This window comes from Charadrius vociferus, unplaced genomic scaffold (genome assembly GCF_000708025.1).
Source record: "Charadrius vociferus isolate BGI_N301 unplaced genomic scaffold, ASM70802v2 scaffold92, whole genome shotgun sequence".
In the NCBI taxonomy this organism is placed as follows: domain Eukaryota; kingdom Metazoa; phylum Chordata; class Aves; order Charadriiformes; family Charadriidae; genus Charadrius; species Charadrius vociferus.
Genome location: NW_009647874.1, coordinates 3394996 through 3422498, shown reverse-complemented (window position 1 = coordinate 3422498; position 27503 = coordinate 3394996). Strand labels below are relative to the sequence as shown.

Sequence of the window (27503 nt, the reverse complement as noted above, 5' to 3'; positions counted from 1 at the left end):
GTCCCGGCTGCTGGAGGAGGAAGCTCTCGGCAGAGCTTTCCTCCTTTTGGTCTGAAGTGGAGCACAGTAGCTCCCAATCCGTTGCTCCCACTGAGCTCGTCTACACCAGTTTGTCAGTGTCGCTCAGATGATGGATGCAGTGAAGCTGACACAGCCCTCCTAGAGCAGATGCAGTTGCTGGTATAGAAAGGCAAATATCACTGTTGTCGTGAGTGGGAGACTTGAAGGGAGGACAACACCCTTGTAATGTAATGGCCCTGTGATGAAATGGGCATCTCTTTTGCAACCTGTGCGCGTATGTGCTCAAAGTTGGCACCTTTGGAATATTCCTCGTCTTTTGCTCTTATCGATGCATCTGCTCAGTGCATTAGAGCAGAGAGCAATTTGCTGAGGAACAGATGGTTTTTGCTGTCCAATTTTAGAGCAGAAAAGGTGGACAGCTGAAAAGGAGACATGTTCACGCATGTGGTTTTCCCATAGCATGAGAGGTACTTTTGGGAAGCCACTCCCTCTCTATAGGCAACGGCACTTGGCTCTACCAGTTGGGAGGGGAATAGCCCTTCCTCAGCCTCCCAGGCAGTATTTTTGCAGCTGTGTGCTCCCTTCTGTACAGACAGGACGGTGAGAGATGCAGTTGTACCAGTCGTACGTTGCCATGTCTCTTGACGTTGTGGCCCAAGCACGTTGCACGTGAACCACAAAGGTTCGGCTGCCTCAGTATTAATCATCATATTTCTTCTCGGCATGGTCCTCCCACATGGAACATCCACAGGGCTTTATTTCCAAATCGCCTTACAGAAGTAATCACTGCATTATTTTTCCCCTCTTATTTTATTTTACTCTTTTCCCACCCACAGTGGATTTCGGTGTGAGCGCTCAGCTGGACAGGACAGTTGGCAGGAGAAACACATTTATTGGAACTCCGTACTGGATGGCTCCAGAAGTTATTGCCTGTGATGAAAATCCAGATGCTACATATGATTACAGAGTAAGAGAGTCCTGTTCACAGAAAAAACTTACCCCGACATACAAAACCTCTGCACTTGCAGTATGAATGATGGCAGTTTTTGAGACTTCTTATGCTTTGTAGGAGTAATATTATTTTGTGTAGGTATATACTTATTACAGGAGTACAAGGAGTGGGTCACTGAAGTTGTGACCTTTAGAAGTTGCCATTACTTGCATTATCATAGCTTCGAGGCATAAGGAGTAGGACTTCAGTGTGCTGTAGGTGCTCAGAGAAGGCGAAAAAGGCTTTAACTGGAAACTCTCATGTTCTCAATTTGTATAATGATTGTACTTTAAATTGTGTTAGACTCTGTCCCAGTTATTGTAGTAACCCAGAACAATGGATTTTAGGTGTTGCCTTAAATAGAACCACCGTCTGGAGAGTCAGTAAAGTACAGAACAAGCTCTTTAAACTGTGACTATTCCTGATTTCAAGATACATATACATGTTGATAAAAATTTATCCATCGCAACATTTCTCAATAAAGACCATTTTTTACATAGTATGCTGCAAACCAAAGATTTAATTACTGCAAAACTATAATTGGCTTGATGATATTTGTACTAACGTTAAGAATATTATGTATGTGTATTTAAATTTCTCTAGTGAAAGCATCCTGTAATCTTAAAAGTTCTTCTCAGGTTGCTTTAATGAAAGTGCAAGGAAAGAAAAAATATGGAAATACGCTTTTTAAAAAATCTTCACTTAGACTAATGCGGTTGTTCCAACTTTTAACCAAGAAGGGCAACAATGATATAAGAAAGCCTGTGATTAAAGCCTTACAATGAATTTTAGATCTGAATATCAATTATATCCATTTGCTGAGATTGATATTGGTGTTAGCTATCGCTGAGTCAGGGATAGTAGTAGTGAAATAACTTCATCAGTATGTGTATGTCTAAATCTGTTAAAAAAACCCAGATTATTTGAATTGGTGTTTTTGTACCTTTTGACTAAGTAAGATTGATCAGATTGATCCCATTTCTCTTGATTTAATCATTTTTTATATCTTTGTAATCACTTTTAACATACACCTCTTTGTACCAAAGATAATGCTTTATATCTTTGCAGATAGATGGAGTTATTAGGAAGGGTACCTTCCTAATAAGGAAGGTGGCTATGAAATGATCTAATAAAGGAGAAAAAACTCTCTGCAATACCTGTTAATGCAGCCATGATGTGAAAAATAACTCCTCCTGCCTCTGAAAACACCAGTTTATTGTGCCTGGTGGAGCCTGTAGGGCTCTTTCCTCCGAAAAATTAATGGTTGAAAGATTTTGTAAGATCATGAGGCTGTGCAGTTTAGCTTGAATGGCTGGATTAGACCAAGAGAAGCAAAAGTGACCATTAGAAATGCTTCTCTGCTTGTAGTACAAGCAGAGCTTATTTGCTCATAAGTTTTGACTAATTTTTTTAAAAAGTCACTGCTGTGACCAGAAGTGAAGACTGCTTTGCTGAAGAACAGCTCTCTTTCAGCAGCCTCTTCTAGTCTTTTGCCCCTTAAGCCGTGGCAGCCTTTGGAGTTGGTTCCTCTCCAGGACTCTTCCACCTCATGCCTGTGTGTGACCCCCCTGGCTCTCGCCCAGGCTCTCCCTCATCAGGGCCACTGGCCAAAGGTGGTGCCTCCAAAGTCTCCTGCTGCAGGACTCTTGTTCTGTAACGTTTCAAGCAAAGCTGAAGTGATAGGGAAGGAACGCTTGGTTTGGCTCCGAGCAATGTGTCCAACAGAAAAGGTTTCTTGCAAGTTTATCAGTGATGACTGTTCCCCTAGCTAAAACTATTATTTGATTATTAGGAATAGAAAAAAAAGTCCAGGACTGGGTCTATTCCACTAATCTGTGTTTGTTTGCTTATCTTCTGGTTTAGACACTAAGACAGACCTGCCAGGTTTGGGGTTTTTTTTTACCCTGCAGTCTTCATATCTCCATCTTTTGTTTGGGGGAACGGGTACAGTGTTTTCTGAGACTCTACTAACGGGAAATGCTTAATCCTTTGTAAACAAGGATTGAAAATTCTGTTGTTTCATAGACTTAGCTTTGGGGCCAATGTATTTTTCATTGTCCTAATGTGAATATATTTTTATCTGTTACTAGAGAGGGTTGTTTGCATACTCTGTATTAATATGTGCGTGCATTTGTATATATATATGTATTATATGACAAGCAGGAATTTGTGATACTGTTACCAAAAAAAAAAAGTAGCTTGTATTATTTAAATAGCCTTGGTATTTGGTTTCAGTCTCACCTACAGGGCCTCTGTAAATAGTACTGTCTTACTGTCTGAATGGGTAAATCCACCTACTAACATATGGTCTCTCTCTTTTTACGCAGAGTGACCTTTGGTCATGCGGCATTACAGCCATAGAGATGGCAGAAGGAGCTCCCCGTAAGTGATACGTGTGCTTCTCCAGTGGGCTGATTAAGACTGAAATGTATACTTGGGAGATGCTGGTTGTAATCCAAGCCTAGTTTTGAGGTTTCTGAAAGTATCCTCATGTTATTTCTGTTCTCTATGATTTTGCCTGGCCTATAAATATAAAATCCCATAAATAGCAATGCTTTTGATAAAGATAGGATTGTATTTAAGGACTACAGCGCAGGCTACAGTAATTTAATTTCTATAGCAGGAATATTTGGAAGCTAATTGAGTGTCAGACTTCCTTCCTATGGGTAGTATATTGTGTTCTGGAGTTGTGTCCCAATTTGTGTATGGCCTGGCCTGGGATGCTGAAACCTCAGCTGGGGAGAGGGGCAGTGGGGCCTCAAGAAAACTGACCTTAATGAAAAAAGCATCTGTAGCAATTGTTTCTGTGTTGGCTTTCTGTCAGTCTGGGTAATGCTAACATCGCTTGTCCTTTTGTTTCCACTCTTCGATGGGTAGTGTTGATCTTCCTTAGCAGTGAGGTGACTTAAACTGTAAATCCATCTTCAGCGCAAAGTATTGAACTTAATGCTCCCTGAATGAGAATACTTATCATTCGATATGGATGTTTTTGAGAGAGAAACATGGAAACCAAAAATGCACGACCTTTTATAGCTTATTTTCCCCTCACATAGTTATTCTTTCTGCAGACAGCAGATATGTGCAAGGGGGACTGAAGAACTTGAAAAGAAATTAGGCATGATGTTTTGGCTTTTAATGTTAATTTTTATGAAAGTCCTTATTGAACTAGCAAAGATGCTTACCCTCACCCCCAGCTGGAGCTCTGAATTTAAAAAATAACAGCCTGAGGTACCTAAGAGTGAGTTAATTACATTTTTTTTTTTTTTTTTTACACATAAACAACCACCACACCACAGCCCAGCTTGAAACCTCTGTTTTTGAAATAATCACGTTGAAATAAAGTGTTGATATTTTCCTAGCTCAAATACGGTCATTTCATTATAGCCACTGCCTGATTTTTTTTGTTGTTGTTAATGTAAAATTTATAAATCAAATCATAATGCTCTTGTTTTGATTCATGTTTTGGGATGGTTTGTGTTTTTTGTTTTTTGGTTTTTTTTTTTTCTTTTCTGTCTTTCTAATTGCACGTTTGCATGCATGCCCATCTGAGAGCTGCTCCCAGGACACCTCAGCCAGCGCTACATTAACAGCATTTGAGCTACCGCTTGACCTCCTTTTTGCTGTACCTTTTTGTTCAGTGCGTTGGGTTGCCTGGATGGCTTTCAATTAAAAGCTGTGTGTGTGGGTTTTGTAAGCCTGGAATTGGACAATAATATTTTTTCATTTCCAAACCGAAGCAGAGCTTGGCCCCTCTTTGTGTAAAAGCACAAGAGGGGCTTTTGAGAAATAAGCAAAGGTCCGATGTAAATGCTGAACAGCTCTTGCTTTGGTCTGTCTTCTGTCATGTGGGCTCTGCCTCCTCCTCCAGCAGCGGCTGAAGAGTCCATCTCTAAGCTTGGTGGTCTGATGGGATCCACAGGCATGTAAGGGGCTTCTCTGCCAAGGTTGTGGGCCCCTATTTCGGAATCCAGAATCCTCTTCACATCAGTCTGTTTCTCCTGAATTTCTGCTGTTTGGAAAATGTTACTTCTTCCTGCAGCGATCATTCGGGCTGAGACTAGTGGTCCAAGAGGTCAAGCATAGGAAGATGGTAAAAACAGAGGATTTGCTTCTAGTGACCTTTCTTGGGCAGCTTCTCTCCCTGCTCCCTTGTTTCGCTGAGTTGGCTCTGCCGTGGTGCTTTCCTATGGAGTAGGAGGAAGGGCTGTCCAGCAGAGATCCCGGACTCCTGCTAACATGTGCTGAAACCAACGGGACTTTTTTTGACAAGAGTCATGGTTTTGCAATTCAGTTCTGCAGGGAATCCTTTTTTTGATACAGTCCCTCCCATGCTTCAAAACTGTCAGGCCTTGGAGTAAAGAAAATCTCCAAGTCTGGAGAATAAAGCTGAGGCGTCCTCCATAATGGGAGAGAATGGCAGGTGTAGCAAAGCTTGTATAAAACAGTGACTGTGTCGTTCTTCCCTTCTGCCGTCATCATCTCCCAACATTTTATTGACCAGAACGTAAGTTAGATGATTTGGGGCTGGAGGAGAGCCATGCACAGATGTTCCCATCATGGTTGATTCTGAAGGTTAATCTATGCCTCAATCTCTTTCTTTTTTTGGGGTCACCCTTGGCACATTGAGCTGTGGAATTGTTGTCATTTCGGGCTAATTCAATGTAGCTGTGTTGCTGTCTGCATCTGCTGCACATGCAGTCGGCATGGTGGGAATGGTTGTGGAAGTTGAAGCCGTGGTATTGCCAGAGAGCAGCTAAGTCAACATCTGTGTGTTTCTGTTTGGTTTTGTTTTCTTTCCTTCAGCGCTTTGTGACATGCATCCCATGAGGGCACTCTTTCTGATACCCAGGAACCCTCCCCCACGGTTAAAATCCAAGAAATGGTATGTATTAGTTATATCTTGTTTGTAGCCCGTTCTGTAGCATGTTGTTTTCTTGTGTCTCATTGCACGCTGTTTTGGTATTGCTTCCACAGAACTGTAAAGCAATTTAGCTTAGCAAAAATCACTCAGTTGTTATCTTCTGTGCCACTGAATCAAAGCATGAAATAGAAAGCGTACGTTGTTTATTTTGTTCTGTTTGTCCCAGAGAAATTTTATCTCGAATTGTGTAAAAATAAAACCCAAGCTTGCTTTCTTGACAGAGCAGAATCGGTATTAAGGTGACAAATGGATACATATTTTAAAAAATAAACTCCCGCAGCACTTTTAATATGCAATATGTTTTCTCAAATGTATCGTAACACAGAAACAGAACAGTACTATAGCGTTCTAGTTGGTAAGTTGAAAGGAGCTATTAAAACTAATGAAGGCTTTTACTGTAATTATTGTAAACGATTGGAATTGGGTATGCACTTCTTGCCAGCTGAGAAGAATCCATTAGTATCGGAGGATTTCCTCCCAGTTACTGGTTACAACTGGCACGTATGAAACAAAAATACTCCCTAGAAAGAGGTTTCGTATAGATTGAATGTGATCACAGGATGCTGTGATCCTGTCAAAATAATGAAGTGATTTGACTGCCTATTCAGTATCAACATAATATAAACTTGGCTTGCTTGCTGGGCTTGGTCTTTGCCTGGATTGACTTATTTATGCACTTGTACTATCAAGGCATCCCTCTCCTGCTCTCATACTTGCTTTCTGCATAAGTTAAAGGAATAGAGATGCATATAGAGTATTTGCATAAGCCTTTCATGAACCTTCTTATTTAGAATAGTAGCACTTAAGGCATGAGGAATAAAAAAAAACCCAGCAAAGTTACCTTGAATTCAGCCTCTTAGATTACAGTAGGAAAGTGCAGCGATGGATGGAAACCGTTGTTGTTTTTACACTTAACCATGTAGTGGAGGTGTTTGCTGCCCAAGCACCGGAGCAGGTTGAGAGCACCTAGCAATCAAAAAGTAACTCTGGCCAACGCCAGCACTGCTGTGACTCAACTGTTTTGATGGTGTGCTCAGTGACAGGTTGTGAGAAAATAGGCCAAACAATGAAAAGTGCAGTTTTGAATATGTCCATTATTGGCATTTTGCAAGGCAGCTTGTTTGGTGACTTCCATCTGGAGAGGTCATCTTTCAAGGATTCAAATGACATGCAAATTTAGGAAGGTGGTGCTCCAGCTTTGCCAGCTTCCATACCCTGTCACTTCACGCAGTGTGCTCAGTTCAGTTCATGCCCTTGAATTGCGTCAGTGAGAACCTGACCCCAAGTGCCTGTGTTGAACAGACAACACTGTTCAACTCCGCCTATTGTTCTATGAGAGTGTTGGGTTTTTTTTTGGGGGGTGTGTGTGTATGTGGCTCTTTGGGTAAAAAAATAAAATAATCTCAAATTCTCGCAGACCTATCTCAGTGATCCCAGGTGCGTACAAAAGCAGCGCGGTGCTGCTCGTGTCAGGGGAGTGTTGGCCGCAGTTCTTGCAGCTTTCGGTATGGCTGTTTTGAAGCAGACGTGCCCTTAGATAGCATGAGCAGGTGGAGACACACCAGAGCTGCCCTGCCTGTGCTCCAAGCAAGCTGGATGCTACCCAGCTCTGGTCCAGAAGTAGCAGAGCTGGGTTTGCATGATTTGCCTTCACTAATAGATCCTGCCTTTCAGGGCAATTACGCCTGTGAAAGAGGGCACGTTACTGTGAGGCTGTGCCTAAGCACTGCAGGTGTGTTGGTATCGCCCTGTGTCCATCAAGCCCAGTGCTCAGCTGGGGCCCACTCAGCTCTGTTGAGGAGGCACACTTGTAGGCAGCACTGGTACCATCCTCTGGCATGTGATGCTCTTTGAGGAAAGGAATTAGGCTTTGAGGAGGAACAGAAAAAAAGTTTGAGCTAAGTTTTACCTGTGATCTTGTTTTGTTTTGTTTTTTTTCCCTTCCTGCTTTCTCAGGTCAAAAAAGTTTTTCAGCTTTATAGAAGGTTGTCTAGTGAAGAATTACATGCAGCGACCTTCTACAGAGCAACTCTTGAAACATCCCTTTATACGTGACCAACCAAATGAAAGGCAAGTCCGAATCCAGCTTAAGGACCATATAGACAGGACCAGGAAGAAGAGAGGAGAGAAAGGTATGCGGCTTCTAAAAATCAAGTATTGCAGCTTGTTAAAAATACATGTTTTTGTCCTGCTCTGCATTCTAAATCCACACCCTTAGAAAAGCTCCAAACAACCCAAACCCTTGAAAGGTTCTTTTGTAATTCATATTTTGACTATCAGCAGGTATTTAGGTTTTGTTCTGTCATCTACAGAGAAAGTGTCAATTAGGTGCCTTATTTTAAGTTAAATTTACTTGCTTCTGGGCCACTGCCTCTTCCGTATAAGCATTAAACAGTATTTAGGAGGATATTGGTATATATGCTTTTCCCTTTTTTGGTCTGTGGTAGGTGCATTTCTGGAACGGTGCCATAAATCAGACTCGCAGGAAATAGCCCATCACAGGAGCTGTGAAGCAAATATCTTGGGCAGCATGTTCTCTTTATTCAGGTGGTGCCGAGGTTCTCCAGGTGTCTTGTCTTACACATAAAACCCGGTGTCGTTCAGGGAATTAGCTGAAAGTCTGCTGCAGAGCACTGTGATGCTTTACAAGTGTGAGAAGGTGGGCTTGTATATGTAGAATGAGTTCTAGCATCTGCGATAGATCTTCTCACTGAAGGAGATAGGAACCGGTTCACAAAGTTGTTACTGCAACTCCCCACCGTCTTAAAATTAAAGATAAGCGCTATCTAAGCCTTTGTTTCTTTCCCATTAGATGAGACAGAGTATGAATATAGTGGAAGTGAGGAAGAAGAGGAGGAAGTGCCTGAACAAGAAGGAGAGCCAAGGTAATAATTGCTTTTGGGAGGGCTCTGGGCAGTCCATGCCAAGTAAGTCTGAAGGTCTGTGACTATAAATCAGTAGCAGGCTAAATTTCTGTCTCTTTATTAAGTGCACGCACAAGCCACACAAACCACCCAAAGGGTTTGAATACCTATTCCGTGGCTGCTAGAGGTTTTAAAGCTCCCTCTCCTATGGCTTAAGAGCCAGCGAGCTCTGGATGGAGGGAGATTTATGGCAAATATGATTGGTCAGGGGTTCCACAGTGTCAGAGCTGGTCCTTATTTTGCTTGGCCTCATTTCACGCCTTCCACCGAGAGCGCGTATTTGACGTGCATCCAGTGTCTTCGGTCTGAAAGAAACAAGATTAAAATTTAACATCGTATTATATTTTATTAATGTTTCCCCTGCTTTGGAAAAGGTATTTAATGGCCCATCAGGCTTTATTGTACGGGAGGCTTTAACTTCCTCTTGTTGCAGTTCCATTGTCAATGTGCCTGGAGAATCGACCCTCCGACGTGATTTCCTGAGGCTGCAGCAGGAAAACAAGGAACGGTCTGAGGCCCTTCGGAGGCAGCAGCTGCTGCAGGAGCAGCAGCTCCGCGAGCAGGAGGAGTACAAGAGGCAGCTGCTGGCAGAGAGGCAGAAGCGCATCGAGCAGCAGAAGGAGCAAAGGAGACGGCTAGAAGAGGTAGAGACAAGAGGCTGGAGCCCAGGGAGGCAAAAAAGCCCCTCTTCCACTTGGGTTTCCCATTCCTACACCGCTTTAAAAAGAGTTCCCTGTAGCCCCAGCACATCCAGGAAAGAAAACATGTTCAAATCCACTGGCAAACATAGAGCAAAGTGCTTAAATCGATGTCTGGCTACTTGAATATGAGCCAACGTCCAAAGCATTTGAATATCCAGCAGCTCCTATGGAGGCAACAGGAGCCAAAGCTGGGTTGTTTGAAGGTATTTTGGGGGAGGCTGTGTCTTGGTCTCTGTTCCAAAGAAGAGGCAACACGTCTAGACTTCAGGTAGCTGTAGAGAAGGGGAGACATTAATTATTTCCAGATGGATTTTTTTTTTTCTTTTAAAGTGGGCAGTGCCTCAAGATTACTTTTTGGAGGCCATGACATGCTTAAATTTCCCTTCAAAGCTTTCTGAAACATGCATGTTTGGCATTCATTCATGGCAGGTAGAGCCTATTTTTTTATTTCTTACTCTCTCATGCATAGTAGCATGATGACTAAAAGCCACCTAGATTTGTAAATATGTTTTATAAATCAGTGTTAAAATTATAACTCTGCAGAAATCTCAAATATGTAAATCATACCTTTGTGATATGGTAAGTATGCAATTTGCATACACTACCTGAAGAGAAAAGAAAATGAATGTGTAGGTACAATATTGTTCTGCCATACTTTTCACCTGCTAAGATCTCGTGTGCGTTTATATATATGTAGATGGAATATGCAGTGTGAGTTTCAGAGGTGGGAGGATTTCAAAACAGTTCTTCAGGCCAGAGCTGGGTATGACCCAGAGCTGAAGTGAAACCAGACCTCTGGCTCCTCAGGAAGTGCAGGGTCAAATTCCAGTTGTCCTTAAATGACCTCTTGCTTGAGTCGCTGTTTCAACTGTTCACTTAGCAATGGTGGAAAAACTACACCCCGTCTGGTTTTCCAAACCCTGGTAATGTTTAATGAGGAGGCAACCAGGACCAAATGTTGATTTGCATCCCGTGACGTGTTTACATAACAAATAATACAAAATTTCAAATGGCTTTCCAGGTCACATTATGCTCCTTATCCCTCTTTTTTGATGTGCAAAGGAGTTTAGTGCTGCTATAAGGAGGGATTGGTAGCAGAGAGTCAGCCACACATGAAGCCAGGAGGAGGGACAAGGGGGAGGCATATAAACTCAATTTCTCTTCTGTTTCTTCCCCACCCTTCTGAGATCGCCAGGATAAACATCGTAGCTCTTCCAACTGTTTTTCTGGCTCTGTAGTGATTTTGCAGGGGGAGCAGATAATAAAAAGAGGCTAGGAAAAAAAAAAAGAGCATGGGACAATAGGAAAATAAAATATTTTTTTTATATTGTCAAAGGTGGGCGAAAGTTGAGATACCGCTTAGCCTCTAAAATGTTGCTTAGTATGGGAATCAATTAGTTCTTTTAAATGCTTCTTTAATCTCCAAGCTTCTGCAGGCGGTACTTTTTTGGCGAGAAAGGGGGATACAATTAAATTATCTGGGTCATTTAACTTTAATAATCAGTACAACCCTTTAAATCTGGAATTTATTTTTAAAATAAAGGAGATGCTGCTACTTGTAGTTGAAACAAAGCAACGCACCTCTTTGCTGCACGGGATTGAACTTCTTGGGGATGTTGCAGAAATCACAATGTAATGATCAATTAAAAAGAATAGGCAGTTACCTGAAAGTTATATTTAATCAGTCCTGCTTTTTAAAATACAGAACCGAACTAACAGCTTCATCAACCACAAGACGGCATGTAGTGTAAGTTGGTGTATTCCTGAATACGGTTACACAGTAAATCATGTAAAGTTTGTAAGAGAAAAGCTTTTTACCTTTTATTGAGTCTATAACCTCAGCCTGGTTCCCTTAGAGACATGAATATAAATGATGAGCTATAAAGGTTTCCTTTTGCAGGTGATGGGGCAGGCATATTGTTCTTAAAGTGAATTAAAAAAAGCGGTTCACATTGAGCTTTCAGAAAAATCCCCTTAGTTCATTGGATATTGTGGTGGAAAAATGTATGATCCCAAGTGATTTTTAACAAAACAACAGTCAAAACAAGCTGTTTAAGATGGGGGAAGGGCAGTAGACACATATTTAGATAAACATCAGTGTTGTGACACAATTGTGCCAAAATATTGAAATGCTGTCACTTTGTCCTTAACTAACCCCCCCTGTTTTGATGCCAGTAAACAATGAAGATGTTGGTAACGTGAGTTAAGATTAGTCTCAGGCATTGAATCTCTGGGCTTCCATCACTTTGTTGATATTTTTACCAAGCTGGATTGTATGCTTGGATATACCTGTTTAACATTCTTTGGGAAGAATTTTATGCATTAGATAATCTCCTTGGACAAGTTGCTTATACTCCCCCCCTCCTTCTTCCATCCCCCCCACCCATATCAAAACCTGAAAGCCCAGAAATATTTATTAAAATTGAGGGCTTGTTCTTACAATGCTGGCACAGAGCCTAGACAGTTTTGACCGAGACTGCAACAGGAACGGTGTTTAGGACATCTGCCAAAAACTGTAATTCTCAGCAGTATTAGAGAAAAGATTACTTTTTAAAAGGCATATGGGTGACTTCTAAAACTCGTTGCAGGAACCTTATAATCTGTGTATTACTTAGGAGGTGGAAATGATACCTGGTCAAAGTGCAGAAAATTACCCGAAACATTTTGGGAAGGGGATTGCTTGTCCTCCCCTCTCCCCCCCCACCTTAAAAATCATATAAAGATTAGTTGCATAAATATCAGCTATATGTCATGTAAGTGTTGAGATGGTTAAAACAAGAAATCTAAGCTGTTCCAGGCTGTTCTAACATGGGTTTGTGTTTCTGTTCAGCAGCGTGGAGACACCAGTGTTCAGTGTGACAGGTATGCAAAGGCATTTGAATTTGTACTTTGCAAAACTGAGTCTGGTTTGGGAAATAGAGAATTGGCCATGGTGGAATCCCATTCTGTGTGGACCTCCACAGTTCAGGATAACTTGATTAAATGATGTCTCTGTCCCTGGTTATGAGAACCTAAGATGGATGTTTTTGAAGTGGTAGGTTATAGCTCCATTGGCAAGAAGTACAGTCCAGTAGAAGCAGATTTGTGGAGCACAATAATTAAAGTGCTGAGGACCCAAAGACTTCACTCCATGTGTTTGAAGACAAGAGGAGTTCCTTTGGAGTAGCTGAGGTCTAGACTGTGTGCCTGCTTGTGGTTGGAGTGCATCTGCCTTTTTAATTTCATCCAAAAGGAGTGGCTGGCACTCCAAGACATCTTCAAAATATGAAACAAAGCCTGGCAAGTGGAGATGATCGGATGATTCACTTCAAAAGAGCACTCCTGATCTGAACCAAGATGCTAATGTAGGTGTACCTGCAGGCCATTTTTGCCAGGGCTTTGTTTCTTTTACAGAAGGGGAGATTATTCATATCTGCTTAATTTGGATTGCTTGCAGTTTGGATTGGTACTGAATAAGAAGTTCTACTTCTGCTTTATCTCTAGTGTGGGCAAAGTGAAAGTCTGTTTATTAATCTTTTCTATCCTCTTCCCAAGCTGATACCAGGCTACCATATTCTTTGTGAAATAAATCATTAATATATGTGTTTATCAACCTTCATCTGAATATAAGACAGAGTAATAATATTTTATGAATATAAAATTAGAGGGTCTATATTTATCTTCAGCAATTCCCTGTATGAAGGAGGTCCTGAATTCGTTGGTGTACACCAACTGCATGTGTAGTTGCATTGCCCCCTCCTGGTAAATCATGCTCTACTGCATGGTCTTCCAGTTTGGAGATGTCGGGTACCATTATGAGATCATCATTAGTGCTCCCTAAACCTAGATGAGGAGCCAGAGTACTGACACAGTGCTTTCTGTATCTTTTTTTTTTTTATCGTTGGTTTAGTAAATGCTGGTTTTGTGAAATGCAGTAATTTGAGGCTCTATTGGCTCTGTCAAAATTCTGTTTTGGCATAGCTGAAATTTCTTTGAAGAGTTCCTGCCCTTACCTTCTGGTTGACAGTTAGCTCCTTGAAAATAAGCTTTTCATCTCACATAAACAAGAAAGTTGGTAATACCATATCCAACTAAAGAAGATCTGGATATGCATCCATAATTTCAGTGAATCCAGATCTATACCTGCTCTCTGTTGGGCAACACTGTTTTACGTCAGGCCTTTTTTGTAGTGCATGGTAAGAATTATAATATCTAACAATCACATTTATTGAATTCAGAAGCCCAAGTTCTATAAACAGAACTGACACTGGTTTTAACTAATGGTTTTCCCTGTCCCTCTCCCTTCCTTTGGGCAAGCCTGAGGAACACGGTGACCAGGGCTTTGGTGTGTCCTCCTGGAATTGTTGCTAGAGGCAGTCAGGAAGGTGATCTTGTGCCAAGGCACACGTGGTAGGAAGTCAGCAAAAGGGCTGCTTCTGAAGCCAGCTTGGGTCAATGACGGCATGCCACCAACCAGCTTTGCCATCGCTTAGTCAAAATGTAGACTAGAACCCAAGAGATGCTTGTCACTGTAGGCTTCCTTTCCCTAGGCTTGTTAAAAGTAAATTCCACTTTGTTAGCGGCCAGTAGTTCAATGCTCAGGTTTCAAAGGCCACATGCAGAGAAAGTGAAACTTTTCTCTTACAGCTAGGGCTTGGAATAAGCAGATCGTGGCGGGTGTTTGCGCGGGCTCCGGCAGTGCTGGGTGCCTGCCTCCCTTCCCACCCACCTGGCGAGGGGCTGAGGCGGTGTCTGATGGACAGGCGGAAGGGATGCCAAGAAACCCCATCTCTCTGTGTACTTTGGCTCGTAGACAATAGCACATTTGTGCTTTGGAGATTTGACTTAAACCCACACTGGTGGCAGAGAATCCTTCTTTTTCTTTTGTTGGGTAATAAGTATCTACTATCTGTGCTGAGCTAGCAAACTAGCTCAAGGTTTGCTTAAAAATCTCATCTTTTAACAGCTGATTTTGTTTATTTCATGATGCCATGGGAAATCAGCTCTCTTAGTCAATTTGTAACTTATTTTTCTCATATTAAGTTCAGTTGTTTATAGTTATTGCTGAATACTTCTTCGTTGAGTCAAGAGGCGATGGATTTCTTTCATTCGAAAGACCTAAGCTCTGCCCATCTTCTTTGTAGTGAGAATGATGCCACCCCAAGATCTGCAATATATCCACTTAACGATGTCAACACAATATTGTCAGACAGACGGGCTTCATATGTTTAAGAAGTGTTTGCGTTGATAAATGTGCATATTAACCAGTCAGCAGCGTGCCGTCTCTTGCATCCTCAGGGCAACAGAATTATTGTACTTCACATCTTAGCTTTCTTAAACAAAGAGCCTGTCAGACTTGATTAGCCAAGAGGCACCTGAATATATTGACTTAAATATAGAAATTATTTGACACACATGCTTATATTCAGAAATAAAAGTGCCTACTTAATCCTTTTACAGTGCTTAAAAAACGAAGGAGGGGAAGCAGTGAAACCTATGAAACGCACCGCGTGCCATAGCTGCCTTGCAGCACTTTAGCTATTTTTATATCTACATTCATTGAAGAGAGCTTGCTTAAGCAAGAGAGAAAAGGCTGGTAGATGAGTTTGGTCAGGAGAGGAGATGCAAGAGTAAGGAAGCTGTGTTTCTGAGAAGATAAAGAAAATGTAGGGGAGAAAAGAGCTTATGCCTTGTGGCACGGGAAGGTGGTACTGAGCCCAGGATGATGCTATGGGCCAGGAGGGAAGGTGTCATAGTTACAGAGTGGCTATATTTGAACAGTGGTCTTCAAGAAAGTTGCATCTTTCCCAAAACTGCAGCTAGTTAAAGAGAATCAGAAAGCAGCCTGTTTTATTTAAGTACTAGTAATTCTTAAGCATCTTTTTTTCTCCCAGCATTTCTTCTCCACTGTCATGTCAGTAGTCATTCCAGAAGATGGAAAAGGCTTTCAATTACTTCATAGTCATGCAGGGCAATGAGCCGAGCAGAGAAAGCTCATCCCGTGTAGTAACACAGGGAGCGTAGAGTGGCCTTTGCTTGTTCAGTTGAGCGCAACTATGAAACACACAGCAGTAACTGGATTTGTGAACCCAAATAAAATCTCAATCTGAATGTCTTGCAAGACTACTTGGAGTGCCTTAAGACTGTCAAATCTGTGCCAGCTTTGCTTTGACAGAAATTGGTGATAGTATTAACTTTTAACTTAAATGTGAAAAGGAATAATCAATGTAGGTTTTCATTTTGTTCTTGGGATTAAATTTGAGTATGCTTTTTTGGTTTAAATTTCTTCTATGATTTTTTAGCATATTATAGAAATATGTAATGGAAGTAAATGTTGCAGAGATATTCCCAGTTGATGGTTGAACAGGAGACAGCTGGGTCTTTTGACACTTATGCAGTTGTGGGAGGCTGCCTGGGATTTCGAGGTAGGTGGAGTAACTGGATGCTTCTGTAGAAGTGCAGGAAGAGTTGGTCACGACTGTATGGGCATTTAAAATGTTGCCTCTGAAGTCATATGTGGTGCTCTATAGACATAAATGAGTCAGTTCATGCTTTCTAGACCCGTTTTCCAGGTTCTCTTCAGACTTGAGCAGACATATCAGGACCAGTTTGTATTTGGGTCATGCGTGAAAGCTTATCTGTATAAGTATAAATGCTCAGCTCAGCTGTTTTTCCTCTTTTACATACAGGTGTTTTTGATGTTTTGGGAGGGGCTGAGGTGCTGTTGGTCAGCCTTCCTTCTCTCTTGGGCAAAGTTTTGGGCAGTGCTTGGTTGTCGGGCCAACACCGCCAAATTCTTAGCAGATCATGAACCGTGTTAAGAGAGAGGCTGCTTACCAAAAGCTCACATCATTGTCATTTGAGTTTTAGCTGATTCAGTGGGGCTGATAATTCCCTTTTGGCAACATTTAGAGAAAGTGTTGAAGTCAAGAAAATTGTTGCTCTGGTTAAGATTTGAGTTCAACAGTTGTTCAAAGATTGAGATTGAAGTGTGAGCCTCTCTTGAAGAGCAGCAGGGAGCTTCCACACCGCGGTTGTCAGGAATATGGTACGTGACTTTGTGTGTGTGCGTGAAGGAACCAGAGAGAGTAAGCGAGGCTGCTTTTAGGGATATTTGTGTGCTGGGTATGAGTTAGTTTCCTGGTAGAACACTTGCATAAAATGTTTTGTCACTCAGTTGCAGAGCTTGCCAGTCCTGGTAAATCCCTCTCTTCGCATCAGAAAACAACCCCACCTCTTTCTTTCTTTGATAACAACAAAAGTAAAACTTTGTGGTTTCTTTTCCCTTTTTGTAGCAACAAAGAAGAGAACGGGAAGCTCGAAGGCAACAAGAGCGTGAGCAAAGGCGGCGAGAACAGGAAGAAAAGAGACGTCTGGAAGAAATGGAGAGGAGGCGTAAGGAAGAGGAAGAGAGAAGAAGAGCAGAGGAAGAAAAGAGGAGGGTAGAAAGGGAGCAGGTGAGTCCATACAGATATATACCCAATAGGTTTGTTTCTTCTAAATTCTAATTTAATTTTTTAAAAATTAGTAAGCCTAAAGCAGCTTAGAGGCAACCTAATGCTGACCCTTTCATCTTTGTTGTCTCTGACAGCAAACGCACTAACATAGATCGTAGGGCTTTATGGAAAATTCTGGCAGCCTCAATATTCCCTCAAAAAAAGAAGCCTCATTGCAGTACTCATTCTAAATTCAGCTCGTGCCCCGGGGCTTGACTAAAAACCATCAGAATTGGTGAAATCATCATTGGGGCTGAAAATCGTTTCTGGGCTTGTCTTGCTGGATCAGTGGTTCTTGCAGGACGTGCCCCTGTTCAGAAGACCTCCCAGAGAAGGGCTGCTCTGTTGCGTGTCAGCTTCTGGCACCCAGAATTGGTCAGAGGCTCATCATAAACTTTGAATATTCTGAATTTGAGATGGAACCTTTGAGCTGCAGAGGATTTTCCTTCCTAAAACTTAAATATGCAATCTCTATCTCTCTTAACTCTTGTCTATTTAAAATCAGCTCTATTAGTGTATGCCAGTTCAGGCAGCAAGTATATATCATAAGTTGTGTCAGTGTGCCCTTAATACATTGAAAGTACAGGTGAGAAACCTTTTCGACTGTGAAATTCAGCTGCTGTGTGCATGAAATCTGCATGTTTTAAAATCCTTTAAAAACTTTCATCGGGGTGATAATCAGGGTAATAATTACTGTGCACGTACTGCAGAATACTGATCCCAAATAAAGGGCCAAAACTACTGTCCTAGAGGCTGATTGTAAATTTCCCGTTAACTTCAGGAATGCTAGTTTTGGCCTGATATACCTTAATTTTTTCTTATGTAAAATCACTGTATTTGAGATCATTGATGATTGTGTTACTGGGCAATTTTATTGTGTTTGTGTATATTTCAAAGATTTTTGAGTCAAAAGGAGAGAAGACTAACCAATGGGCATGAATATATGGAAAATCTCTAATTACAGCACAGCAATTTGCTTTTGGGCAGGCACCGGGTATTCCCCCAGCTGCTTTTTAAACTGTTGAAATGCTAATTACGCACAGTGCCAATAATGACAAATGGTTAATTGATGTGGCCAAGCTGAACCACCCTGAATTTTACTCTTTTTTTAGAAGAAAAGACATGCCCCCTCTTAGAATTTTTGTTAACCTGAACGATGGCTCAGCCAATGTGCGTAACAACAGTATAGTGTATCTCATCAGTCTGTCACAAGACTTTCTATAGCTCCCATCACTGTATCACTGATCCATTAATTTCTTTATGCATACACTGTAAATGTGTGCGTGTGCTTGTGTGTGTGCGCATGCACATGTTACATACTTCCATTAATTGCATGGTAGGATGTTACCAGCTTGGGTTTGGTGCTTCGGAGTTTGAGTTCTTCCAGGGGGTCAGGCGAAGCAGCAGGTAAATGTCTCGACCTGTTGAGGCTGCAGGTGAAGAGATGGCTAGATGGCAAGAGCAAGCGAGTTTGGTCTAATATCTGTTTCCTGGTGGATGTTTGTTTGTGTCATAACCATCGCATAATTCAGCAAGGCTGGCAGCATCTGCTCAGGAGAAGCTTCTGGTGAGGGCGGCAGGGGAGATGACAGGGCAGGTCCCAAATGGACTTGGCAGAGCCCCTCGGGGGGAGCTTGCTCCAGGTCTGCCTACACTACGCCTGGCTCTAGCTGTTGCTAACAGTTCATCGCACCAGTGCAACAAACTAATGTTTAATACAACTTGCATGTGACTTTGTGTTGGCTGTGTTGAGTCAGACTTGCTGTGTTTTAACTTTCCAAAACCTTCAAGTGCATTTTGCCGCTTCTTGAAACCACTTCCAAAATACGTAAACGAGCTCTGGCCCGTGCTGGCAACGTTTGCAGGAGTCCAAATTCCAGAATGGAAGGGGCCAAAATCCGATGCCTAGGAGGCAGGGCTGCCTAAATTGTTCTGCAGGCACTAATCCATCCTGAAGTGCGTTTCTCGTTAAAGCTGAACTGGGGAAGTAGCGTGTGGTGTTCCACCCAGGGGGTTCTGATGCATTCCTTTTGAATAAATTTATTGCTGGGTAATTTCTATGTGACAGGAGTATATCAGGCGACAGCTAGAAGAGGAGCAGCGGCACTTGGAAATTCTACAGCAGCAGCTGCTCCAGGAGCAGGCCATGTTACTGGTAAAGCACTGTATCTGTTTTGTTCAGTAGCTATAGGATCCATTTATCCGGCCAGTCCTAGGCTTCCCTTAGTCGGGCACAGCTGCACTGACAGTATGACAACAAAGGAGCTTGATTTAAAAGGCCATTTATGCTAGCGTTGTGGGCTGACAGGCACATATGAGAAGTGCTGTATGGTCACACAGCTTTCTGGGCAGTAAGAGGAGGCTTTATGTTAACGTGGAACAGTTCTGGTGCGGTGGTCGAGTTTCTCAACAGACCTTGGCATTCAGTGAAGAACTAGAGTGCTTATGTTGCAGATCAAAAGCACACATGATATGTAAATCCACCCCGGGACACAATGGCCTAGTGTTGGTCTAAATCATTGTTTTATGAACTTTACACTGGATTTAGTATAAATAACTCTTTTTTTCCTTTAATAAAAATCAGTTTTGACATAACTCTCCAATCATATCAAGCTTAGCAGTACACTCTCAACTTTCCCAACACGAGACACATGCCATATTGGTCTAACTTAGCTCTTGGCTACACTTTAACAATGAAATAAAAAATAATTCTTTTTTTAAAAAAAAGCAACAACAACCAGAAAGGTGCATTTTTAACGGGATGGATAGGAACACAGCCACCATACAGTCAATATCATGTCTTGAATTACTCACGCATTCTCTCAAAGGAATACAGATGGCGAGAGATGGAGGAACACCGACAGGCGGAGCGACTCCAGCGCCAGTTGCAGCAGGAGCAAGCCTACCTCCTGTCGCTGCAGCACGATCACAGGCGGCAGCACACGAACCAAGGGGGCAAGCACCAGCAACAGCAGCAGCAGCAGCAGCAGCAGCAAGAAAGAAATAAGCAAAGCTATCATACCCCTGAGCCAAAATCCCACTATGAGCCTGCTGAAAGAGCGCGGGAGGTAAGTTCTGCTTTTGGGCAGGAGTCTGCTACCTGCTCCTCTGCCCCTGCCTGTTGGCATCGTGATCACTGTGGTTCCAATATAGTACAGTCAGAGGTCAAAGCATCGCTCATAAGAGGCAGAATATTTTAAAATGGTGGTCACTGGTTTCCAAACCCAAGGGCTACTTCTGAGTACTTCTGCTGCAATCATTGGAGTTCGGAGTTTTGAGGTATAAAGGGTGGAAAGAAATTCTGGAAGGCTGCAGACTGAGGGGACCTGGTTTCAGAAGCCTCATATCAGGAAGTTAATCTCATCTGCACTTCATCAGACATGTTTTCACAGGTATCATTGGTGCAGTTGGTGATCTGTGTCTCTGGCAAGTACTGGCGATTAGAAATTGGGAAGCGATTGGAAAGCATGAACCTATGAGGGATGCTTGCACACAGCACCTGTTCACATATTTGGTCTCTTAGCCCATGCTCTTGGAAACTGCCTTCTCAAAACACAAATCTGAATTTCATTAGTTTCATTTTTGAAGTGTTAAGTATTCTCTTCTGAGATCACATCCTGCTCTTACGAAACTCTGTGGTGCTGCCTTCTTGGACTTTGGGCACTCACAAGTCAATCTGGAATCATCAGAGTGCTGTTTGTTTCAGTGAGTGTTCCCCTGTCTTCAGTGGTCCATGGGTAACATTGCTACGCAAGTAATTGCTTCTTTGGTGCATACTTGGCTCTCTTTCAGCAGTCTTATTCTGATGTTTCCCTTGAGCACCATACTGCCCACAAACCACTAGACTGGGCAATACTGGTCAAAGCTCTTAATAACATTCATCACCAGCATGTGGGAACTAGGTAAATACATTTTGGAACAAGAACAAAAAAATCCTTGGGGCTGTTGAACATGATAAAATAGCTTTCAGTCCACCTTTGTCCACTAGTGCTTCATTGCCTTTGAAGTACTGCTGTTTGGGCTTGGTGAGCACAAACTCATTTACTTGTAGATGCTGTTGTCCAAGTTCTTCATAAACCATGTTTGTGCTATCTCATCCATTCCTCTTGGTGGCTGAAGTATCTGGTACGTCTCTCTCTCCTGGAAGAAGTTCAGACTTGTCTTGTATGTGGTGCCGCAGGCATGGAACCAACCCTCCTGTCCTTGCTCCTGGCCTGCCTCAGTGAAAGTACAGTGCCAGTCCAGCACTCCTGTCCAGCCTGAAAGCTAGCTTTGGAGGGGTAGAATCATCGAATAGTTTGGGTTGGAAGGGACCTTTAAAGGTCATCTAATCCAACCCCCCTGCAATAAGCAGGGACATCCTCAACTAGACAGGTTGCTCAAAGCCCTGTCCAACCTGACCTTGAAATTTCCAGGGATGGAATATCTACCACCTCTCTGGGAAACCTGTTTCAGTGTTTCGCCACCTTCATTGTAAAAAATTCCGTCCTCCTATCTAGCCTAAATCATCTCTCTTTTAGTTTGAAACTATCACCCCTTGTCCTATTTTAACAGGCCCTGCTAAAAAGTTTGTCTCCATCTTTCTTATAAACCCCCTTCAAGTGCTGAAAGGCCACAATAAGTCCCCCTGAAGCCTTCTCTTCTCCAGGCTGAATAACCCCAACTCTCTCAGCCTGTCTTCGTAGGAGAGGTGCTCAATCCCCCTGACCATTTTTGTGTCCCTCCTGTGGGGACACAAACAGGTCCATGTCCTTCTTACGGGCTCCAGAGCTGGACGCACTGCTCCAGGTGGCATCTCACAAGAGCGGAGTGGAGGGGCAGAATCACCTCCCTTGAACTGCTAGCCACGCTGCTTTTGATGTAGCCCAGGATACAGTTGGCTTTCTGGGCTGCGAGCATACGTGATGGCTCATGTCTAGCTTTTCACCCACCAGTACCCCCAGGTCCTTCTCCACAGGGCTGCTCTCAGTCCCTTCATGCTCTACCCTGTATTGATACTGGGGGCTGCATGCAGAACCGTCTCTGTTCCTCATCTCCCATTTTCCTTTCAGAGTTGAAAAAGAGAGAAACTCCTGAAGATTCAACGTGTTACATCCTTTAGCAGACCACTGACTCAGCTATTTTTCTGTTGTGGTCTTTTTCATTTGTAATTGCTCTAGCTAGAAGGAATAATGTGAAGGCATAGAAAAATTGTGTCAGTAGTTGCATCTTCCCACAGAAAAATTCTGTTATTAGCCAGATCTTCCCAGCGATTGCTGTGTGGGAGAAGTATAGCCATATCTTGGTGGCTGGCAGTGGGAGCAACACCAGTTAATCTTAAAAGCAGGCATTAACTCTAATGTCATTCTTGACATTGGACTTGGAGCAAGTATTCTGTGCTTCATCCTTTCAGGTATACTGCTCTCCAGAGAAAGTTTCCACCTGCGGAGATGCTGAGTATCAGGATGAGAAGCCAAAGTGGGCTAGCTTTCCTGTTTGGCAAAGTCTTACGGGGATTAGGGTGGGGTTTTTTTTCCCGTTCCAGTGGCAATAAGGATATAAGGAAAAGGACTTCAAAGATTGGCTCTGGGAAACAGCGGCTAAGTACCGTTTTCTGGTCCAGACAGTCAGATGACTGGAACAGGACCTGTTTCTATCCAGGGATGCACTGGTTGTCTGCTTCCCACCTCTTGCCTGGTTGTAAGGACTTGTGGATTGTGCAGTCTGTGTGCTTTGTGGAGGAAACGTCCTATCGTCTACTGCTAGAGACATGAAAGCCTTTTCCTTCAGACAGAAGGACTTGAGGCTTTTCCTTGTTCTGTTCATAACAAGGAGTCTGGCCTGTTTTTTCTGCTCTAAGGATGGCTCTGTGAAGTTGAACATGGTGGTGAAAATGATTGTATGGTGAAGATGCTTGCCTTCATCATTGTTATATTTCCCTAGACAGGGTGTATTTTGTGTAGACCTGGCAGGAGCTGGTCTGCTTGTTCCCATAGGCAAACCGTTACTGTCCTCAAATTTTGGAAAGCAGAGGCAGGTTGGGTTTGTAAAGCATCCCATCTAAGGAGTCCTGGAAGCTTGCCTCTGTCTTCTGGCACGGGTATATGAACAGCCAGTCTCTCCAGACCATTGCTGCTAAGGAACAATTAGGAAACCACCCCAATACTGGTTTTGTGCTCCAGGTGCAAGGGTTAAAGCAGATCTTGTGAGTAGCATCTCAACAAATGAAATCAGCCTAAGCTTCCAGTTTGATCTTTCTTTGACACTTTGATAAAGTGCTTGGAGTTCAGTGTTCCTCAGTGGCAGCTTCCCTGGCAGAAACACACAGACTGCCCTGATTCCAGCAGCAGACCGTCTTAGGAAATGGGAGGATATTTCCTTTCTGCCGTGAGCCTCCCTCTGTCTCTTGCCCTTCATACTGCTCGCTTTGTTTGCAATGCTGTGGCCTTGGAAGAGGCGACGTTTCTGTGTGGGAACCTCACGTGATTCTGGGGACTGAGCACTTTCTGATCTAGTCGTCTTCTTGAAAAGCTCTCTCGGTTAGTGTACCATCACTTCTACATGTTCTGGAGAACCAGAAACAAGCTGCTGGGGCTGTTCTCTGCAGTCTGTGAGGTTGTTTTGGGACTATCTGATAAGAGAGAGGATGACCAGTCCTACAGTTTCGTACCTAAAGCTGAATAGCCTCCAGTGTTACCAGGTAGAGAATCATATCCTATCTCTTCTTGCACTGCCAAAGAGACAAGCAAAGGAGAGGAGATAATTAAATAACATTGATTGAGTAAGGTGGGTAACTACAGTAAGGGATAGCAATGGGAAATGTACTTTTATGTTGTGAAGTTGTTTCTGTTTTCATATATGCTGTTGTCTCTGAGGAAAATACTAAGTAGTCTAGGCAGAAAGAAGCCTCGTAATGGTCTTCATCATATCACTTCATATCTTGCTATCTGCTGTAACCTCTTGCCTAGTATGGATTTTCCATATTGGCTTACTTGGTACTTTGGTGCAGTTCACTCTGTGTTTTACATTGCTGGTGAAAGCGGTAGGGAAAAAATCCCGCCAAGCCCCAAATCTATTTGGTTCCTTTATGGTAAAGGAAAGGTGGTAGTCACCTTCATATTTCTACTGTAATTGGTTTTATTGACTCTAGGCTTAACCTCCATTTATTTTTGCTTAGGTGGAGGAAAGATTTAGAAAAACTAATCAGGGCTCCCCTGAAGCACAGTCTAAACAGATGGGCAAAGTGTTGGAGCCACCAGTGCCTTCAAGATCAGAGTCCTTTTCCAATGGAAACTCAGAACCTGCTCAGCCTGCCCTGCAGAGGCCGATGGAGCCCCAGGTAAGTGCCCAGGAAAATCTCAGTGAGCCTGGAGGGAACGCAGAAGTCCCAACATGTTTCGCTCACATTTGCAGATCTTGGCGCATAGAAAGTCCTGTGCAAAGGGTAGCGCTGTTATGCAAAGCAATTCGGTAGATTTGCTCTTTATCTATTTTTGCTTATTTTATTGATAAACTGATAGATTTGTGGTTTTGGTGTGCTTTTTTTTTTAATATTATAATTACATTACAGCTGTTGCATTACTGTTATTGTCTGTGCAACAGAGGAATAATGGGCTAAATATTGGTGACAGCTGCAGTACACTTTTACAGTTCAGAATTTGATCTGTGCAAGATATTTACTACCAAAGAGGATGCTCAGGAAAGAAGTGAGCTGGCTTAGTTTTTTTAAATTCTTGCAGAAAAAGCTAACTGAACAAGCGGTTTTTAATAGTACGAGCGCTGCTTCAAAGAGATTTACAAAACATGACTAAGAAAAGCAAGTTTGTTGTCAGTAGGCTTACAGTTGCTAAATAGAGCTCTGTACCACCCCTGGAAAATCAAAAAGAGATTGAAACCGTTGAGCTGTGTGGCTGCCATCATTCTGTTGTTTTCTAATGAAGAGCTTCCAGATCTTGATATCTGTATCTCTCATAGGAATTACAGCATGGATTTAAAAAGTAACCTTTGTCTAAAATTTAGACATAGCCCATAAATTCGGAGTGATTTAGATATGCTAAATTAAACAGTATAGTTCTGCATTCAGTTCCTCTGTTTTCATGCAGAATTTTCTTCTCCCAAATTAAGTCTGCTGGTGACAGCGCAAGCTAAAACCGTCCCTGATTGTGACTAGGTATTGCAGCCCTTCTGGGTAACAGGAGAATTTGAGCAGACGGGAGAGTGGGAGAAACCAGGACAGAACTTCATCTCTTACTCATTAATTCCTGGCTTTTATTCAAACCTCTATGACTATTTCAAAATATTGGACTTGTATCTTCATGCTCTCTGTGCCAGTTACTTTTGCAGTCTGGTCTTCCACTCATATTAAGGATAATCAGGCTCTTCAACAGCTGTGTGTATTAAAATTGAGGAAATAATAATCATATAAAAACAAATACAACCAGCCTACTGAAACTGGGGTTGAAAGCAAAGTTTTGCTTAATTATTAGGTGTGAAAACAGCGTGTTCCTCAGTTGTGACCTTTCCTCCTCCTTAGTTTCAGAAATTAACTCTGAAATGAAGGTTTATGCACAAGGAGGGAGTAGGCTGGAGGATCAATATGAATTTCAGTGGAAATCCCAATGGAGTTCTAACTCTGGAGTCACTGTTGTGCCTTCTTAGTATGTGTAATTGAATATGTGTGCGTGTACGTGCGTGCTTAGTTTGTGTATAAATATGTATATATGTACAGTATATGGTACATATATGGTGTAAGTATAATATGCATTGTACATATGTATACTATATACAATATATATTACAGTTTTTTATATATATATTGCAGTGTCTGTAAAGGAATAAAGGCTTTTGTGTTATGGTCTTTCTCCAAAAGTTTGGAACCATATCTAGTTCCTAAATTTATTAGGTAACATAAATGTCTGTCGGTTTGCACATTTTACAGCATTCTTTAATTTTGTACATTTCTACAATTGGATATCCTCTTCAAATTTCCCAGCCCACCAGTGCTGCCATGAGACCTGACCAAAGCCCACTGGAGACCGGGGAAGAGCAGGCAACTTCTGTCTTGAGTGGCCTTTGGACTCAGGCTCACGGTGCAGATACTAGGTCGCCTTTTCTTCTGGGCACCAGTGTATGTGTATGTGGAGAGCGTATCTCACAAAAAGTGCATATGTGCTGTATTTTCAGTCTGTTACGTTCTTTGGGCGCTTGCCTTGCTTTTAAGTGCATTGATTCCACCCCACGCTTACCTAATGCCATAACCAATTTGTCTCTGCCCGCCCCACCTGCCTTTATTCTGTGTTAATTGGAAAGCCAGTTATACTGAGCGCATTGAATGTTTTATGTTTTGTTTTCTTGTAAGGTACAGTGGTCCCATCTGGCATCTCTCAAGAACAATGTTTCCCCTGTCTCGCGATCCCATTCCTTCAGTGACCCTTCTCCCAAATTTGCTCATCACCATCTTCGTTCCCAGGACCCATATCCACCTTCACGCAGTGAAGTGCTAAATCAGAGTTCTGACTCTAAGTCGGAGGTACCCGACCCCACCCAAAAGGCTTGGGCTAGATCAGACAGTGACGAGGTGCCTCCAAGGGTAAGGAGTAGAAAGACAGATGTGTGCTATTTTTTTTATTATTAATTACTTTTTTTTTAAGGATGTGATACCCTGGGTACTGGGAAGACCGTGCCCTTGTGCCAGCATTGGTAACAGTATTTTGGAAGGTAGATCATAACGTAGGTGTTCAGTCAATGGGTTAATGGTAACCAACCTTAAGTACAATATTGAAGCTTCATATAAAATTGGCAATGATTTACAGAATGCCGCTATTTCAGAGAGACAATTTATTATGCAAAGTTAACAAATCATTACTATATTCAGGAAAGAATTAAAAATATCCCTGAGGTTATTGCTCAGAGTTAATTTTTCTCTTCATCTGGTATCAACCCAAACTATGAATCATACACATATTTAAAATTAAGATGGAACTGAACAAAAAGGAAACATTCAATATATTTCCTCCTCCTCTCTCCCTCCCACCCCCCCCTCCCATCCACTGGGATTTGCTTCTTCTGAGTATATTCTTGCTCCCCCACCAGTCTTTGCCTTCTGCTGATCCATTCCCGGGCATTTGTTTGGTTCCCCTGAGCTTATTCTCCTAATTCTCATGCTGTTTCAGCAAATTGCTTTGTGCCTCCCCTGCTTCAGTCAAAATGCCGTATTCTTTTTAAATGTCTCAGTAGTTGGAGGGTAGCGGGGTGCGTATGTGTTCGTGTGGTAACTATTCAACACTACTTAATGTTAAGACTAAACTTTGAGTTCTCTTCAAAATCTGAACAGCATCCCAACTAAGGCTCTTGGTTTTATGGGTGTTTGTTTATTGCTTTTGGTCATTGATGCTAGCTTCGACTTAGAATAAGTTTTGTTAAAATCTTAAGAATACATTCTGTAGCAGAAGAGATTTCATCTTCTCTCTCTTCTCTTCATGGGTTTAATGC

The 27503-nt window shown here is 42.3% G+C and overlaps 1 protein-coding gene across 1 annotated transcript in view; it reads left to right on the top strand.

Annotated features, from left to right (window-relative positions):
* Positions 1-27503, top strand: part of MAP4K4 (mitogen-activated protein kinase kinase kinase kinase 4) — a 166427-nt gene that overhangs the window by 112243 nt on the left and 26681 nt on the right. The window contains exons 6-16 of the mRNA XM_009883080.1: positions 858-988; positions 3340-3394; positions 5816-5894; positions 7890-8065; positions 8746-8818; positions 9291-9501; positions 16833-16994; positions 19102-19188; positions 19862-20101; positions 24190-24351; positions 26371-26601. Of these exons, the coding sequence (XP_009881382.1) occupies positions 858-988; positions 3340-3394; positions 5816-5894; positions 7890-8065; positions 8746-8818; positions 9291-9501; positions 16833-16994; positions 19102-19188; positions 19862-20101; positions 24190-24351; positions 26371-26601 (1607 nt within the window). The remainder of the gene's footprint in view (positions 1-857; positions 989-3339; positions 3395-5815; positions 5895-7889; positions 8066-8745; positions 8819-9290; positions 9502-16832; positions 16995-19101; positions 19189-19861; positions 20102-24189; positions 24352-26370; positions 26602-27503) is intronic.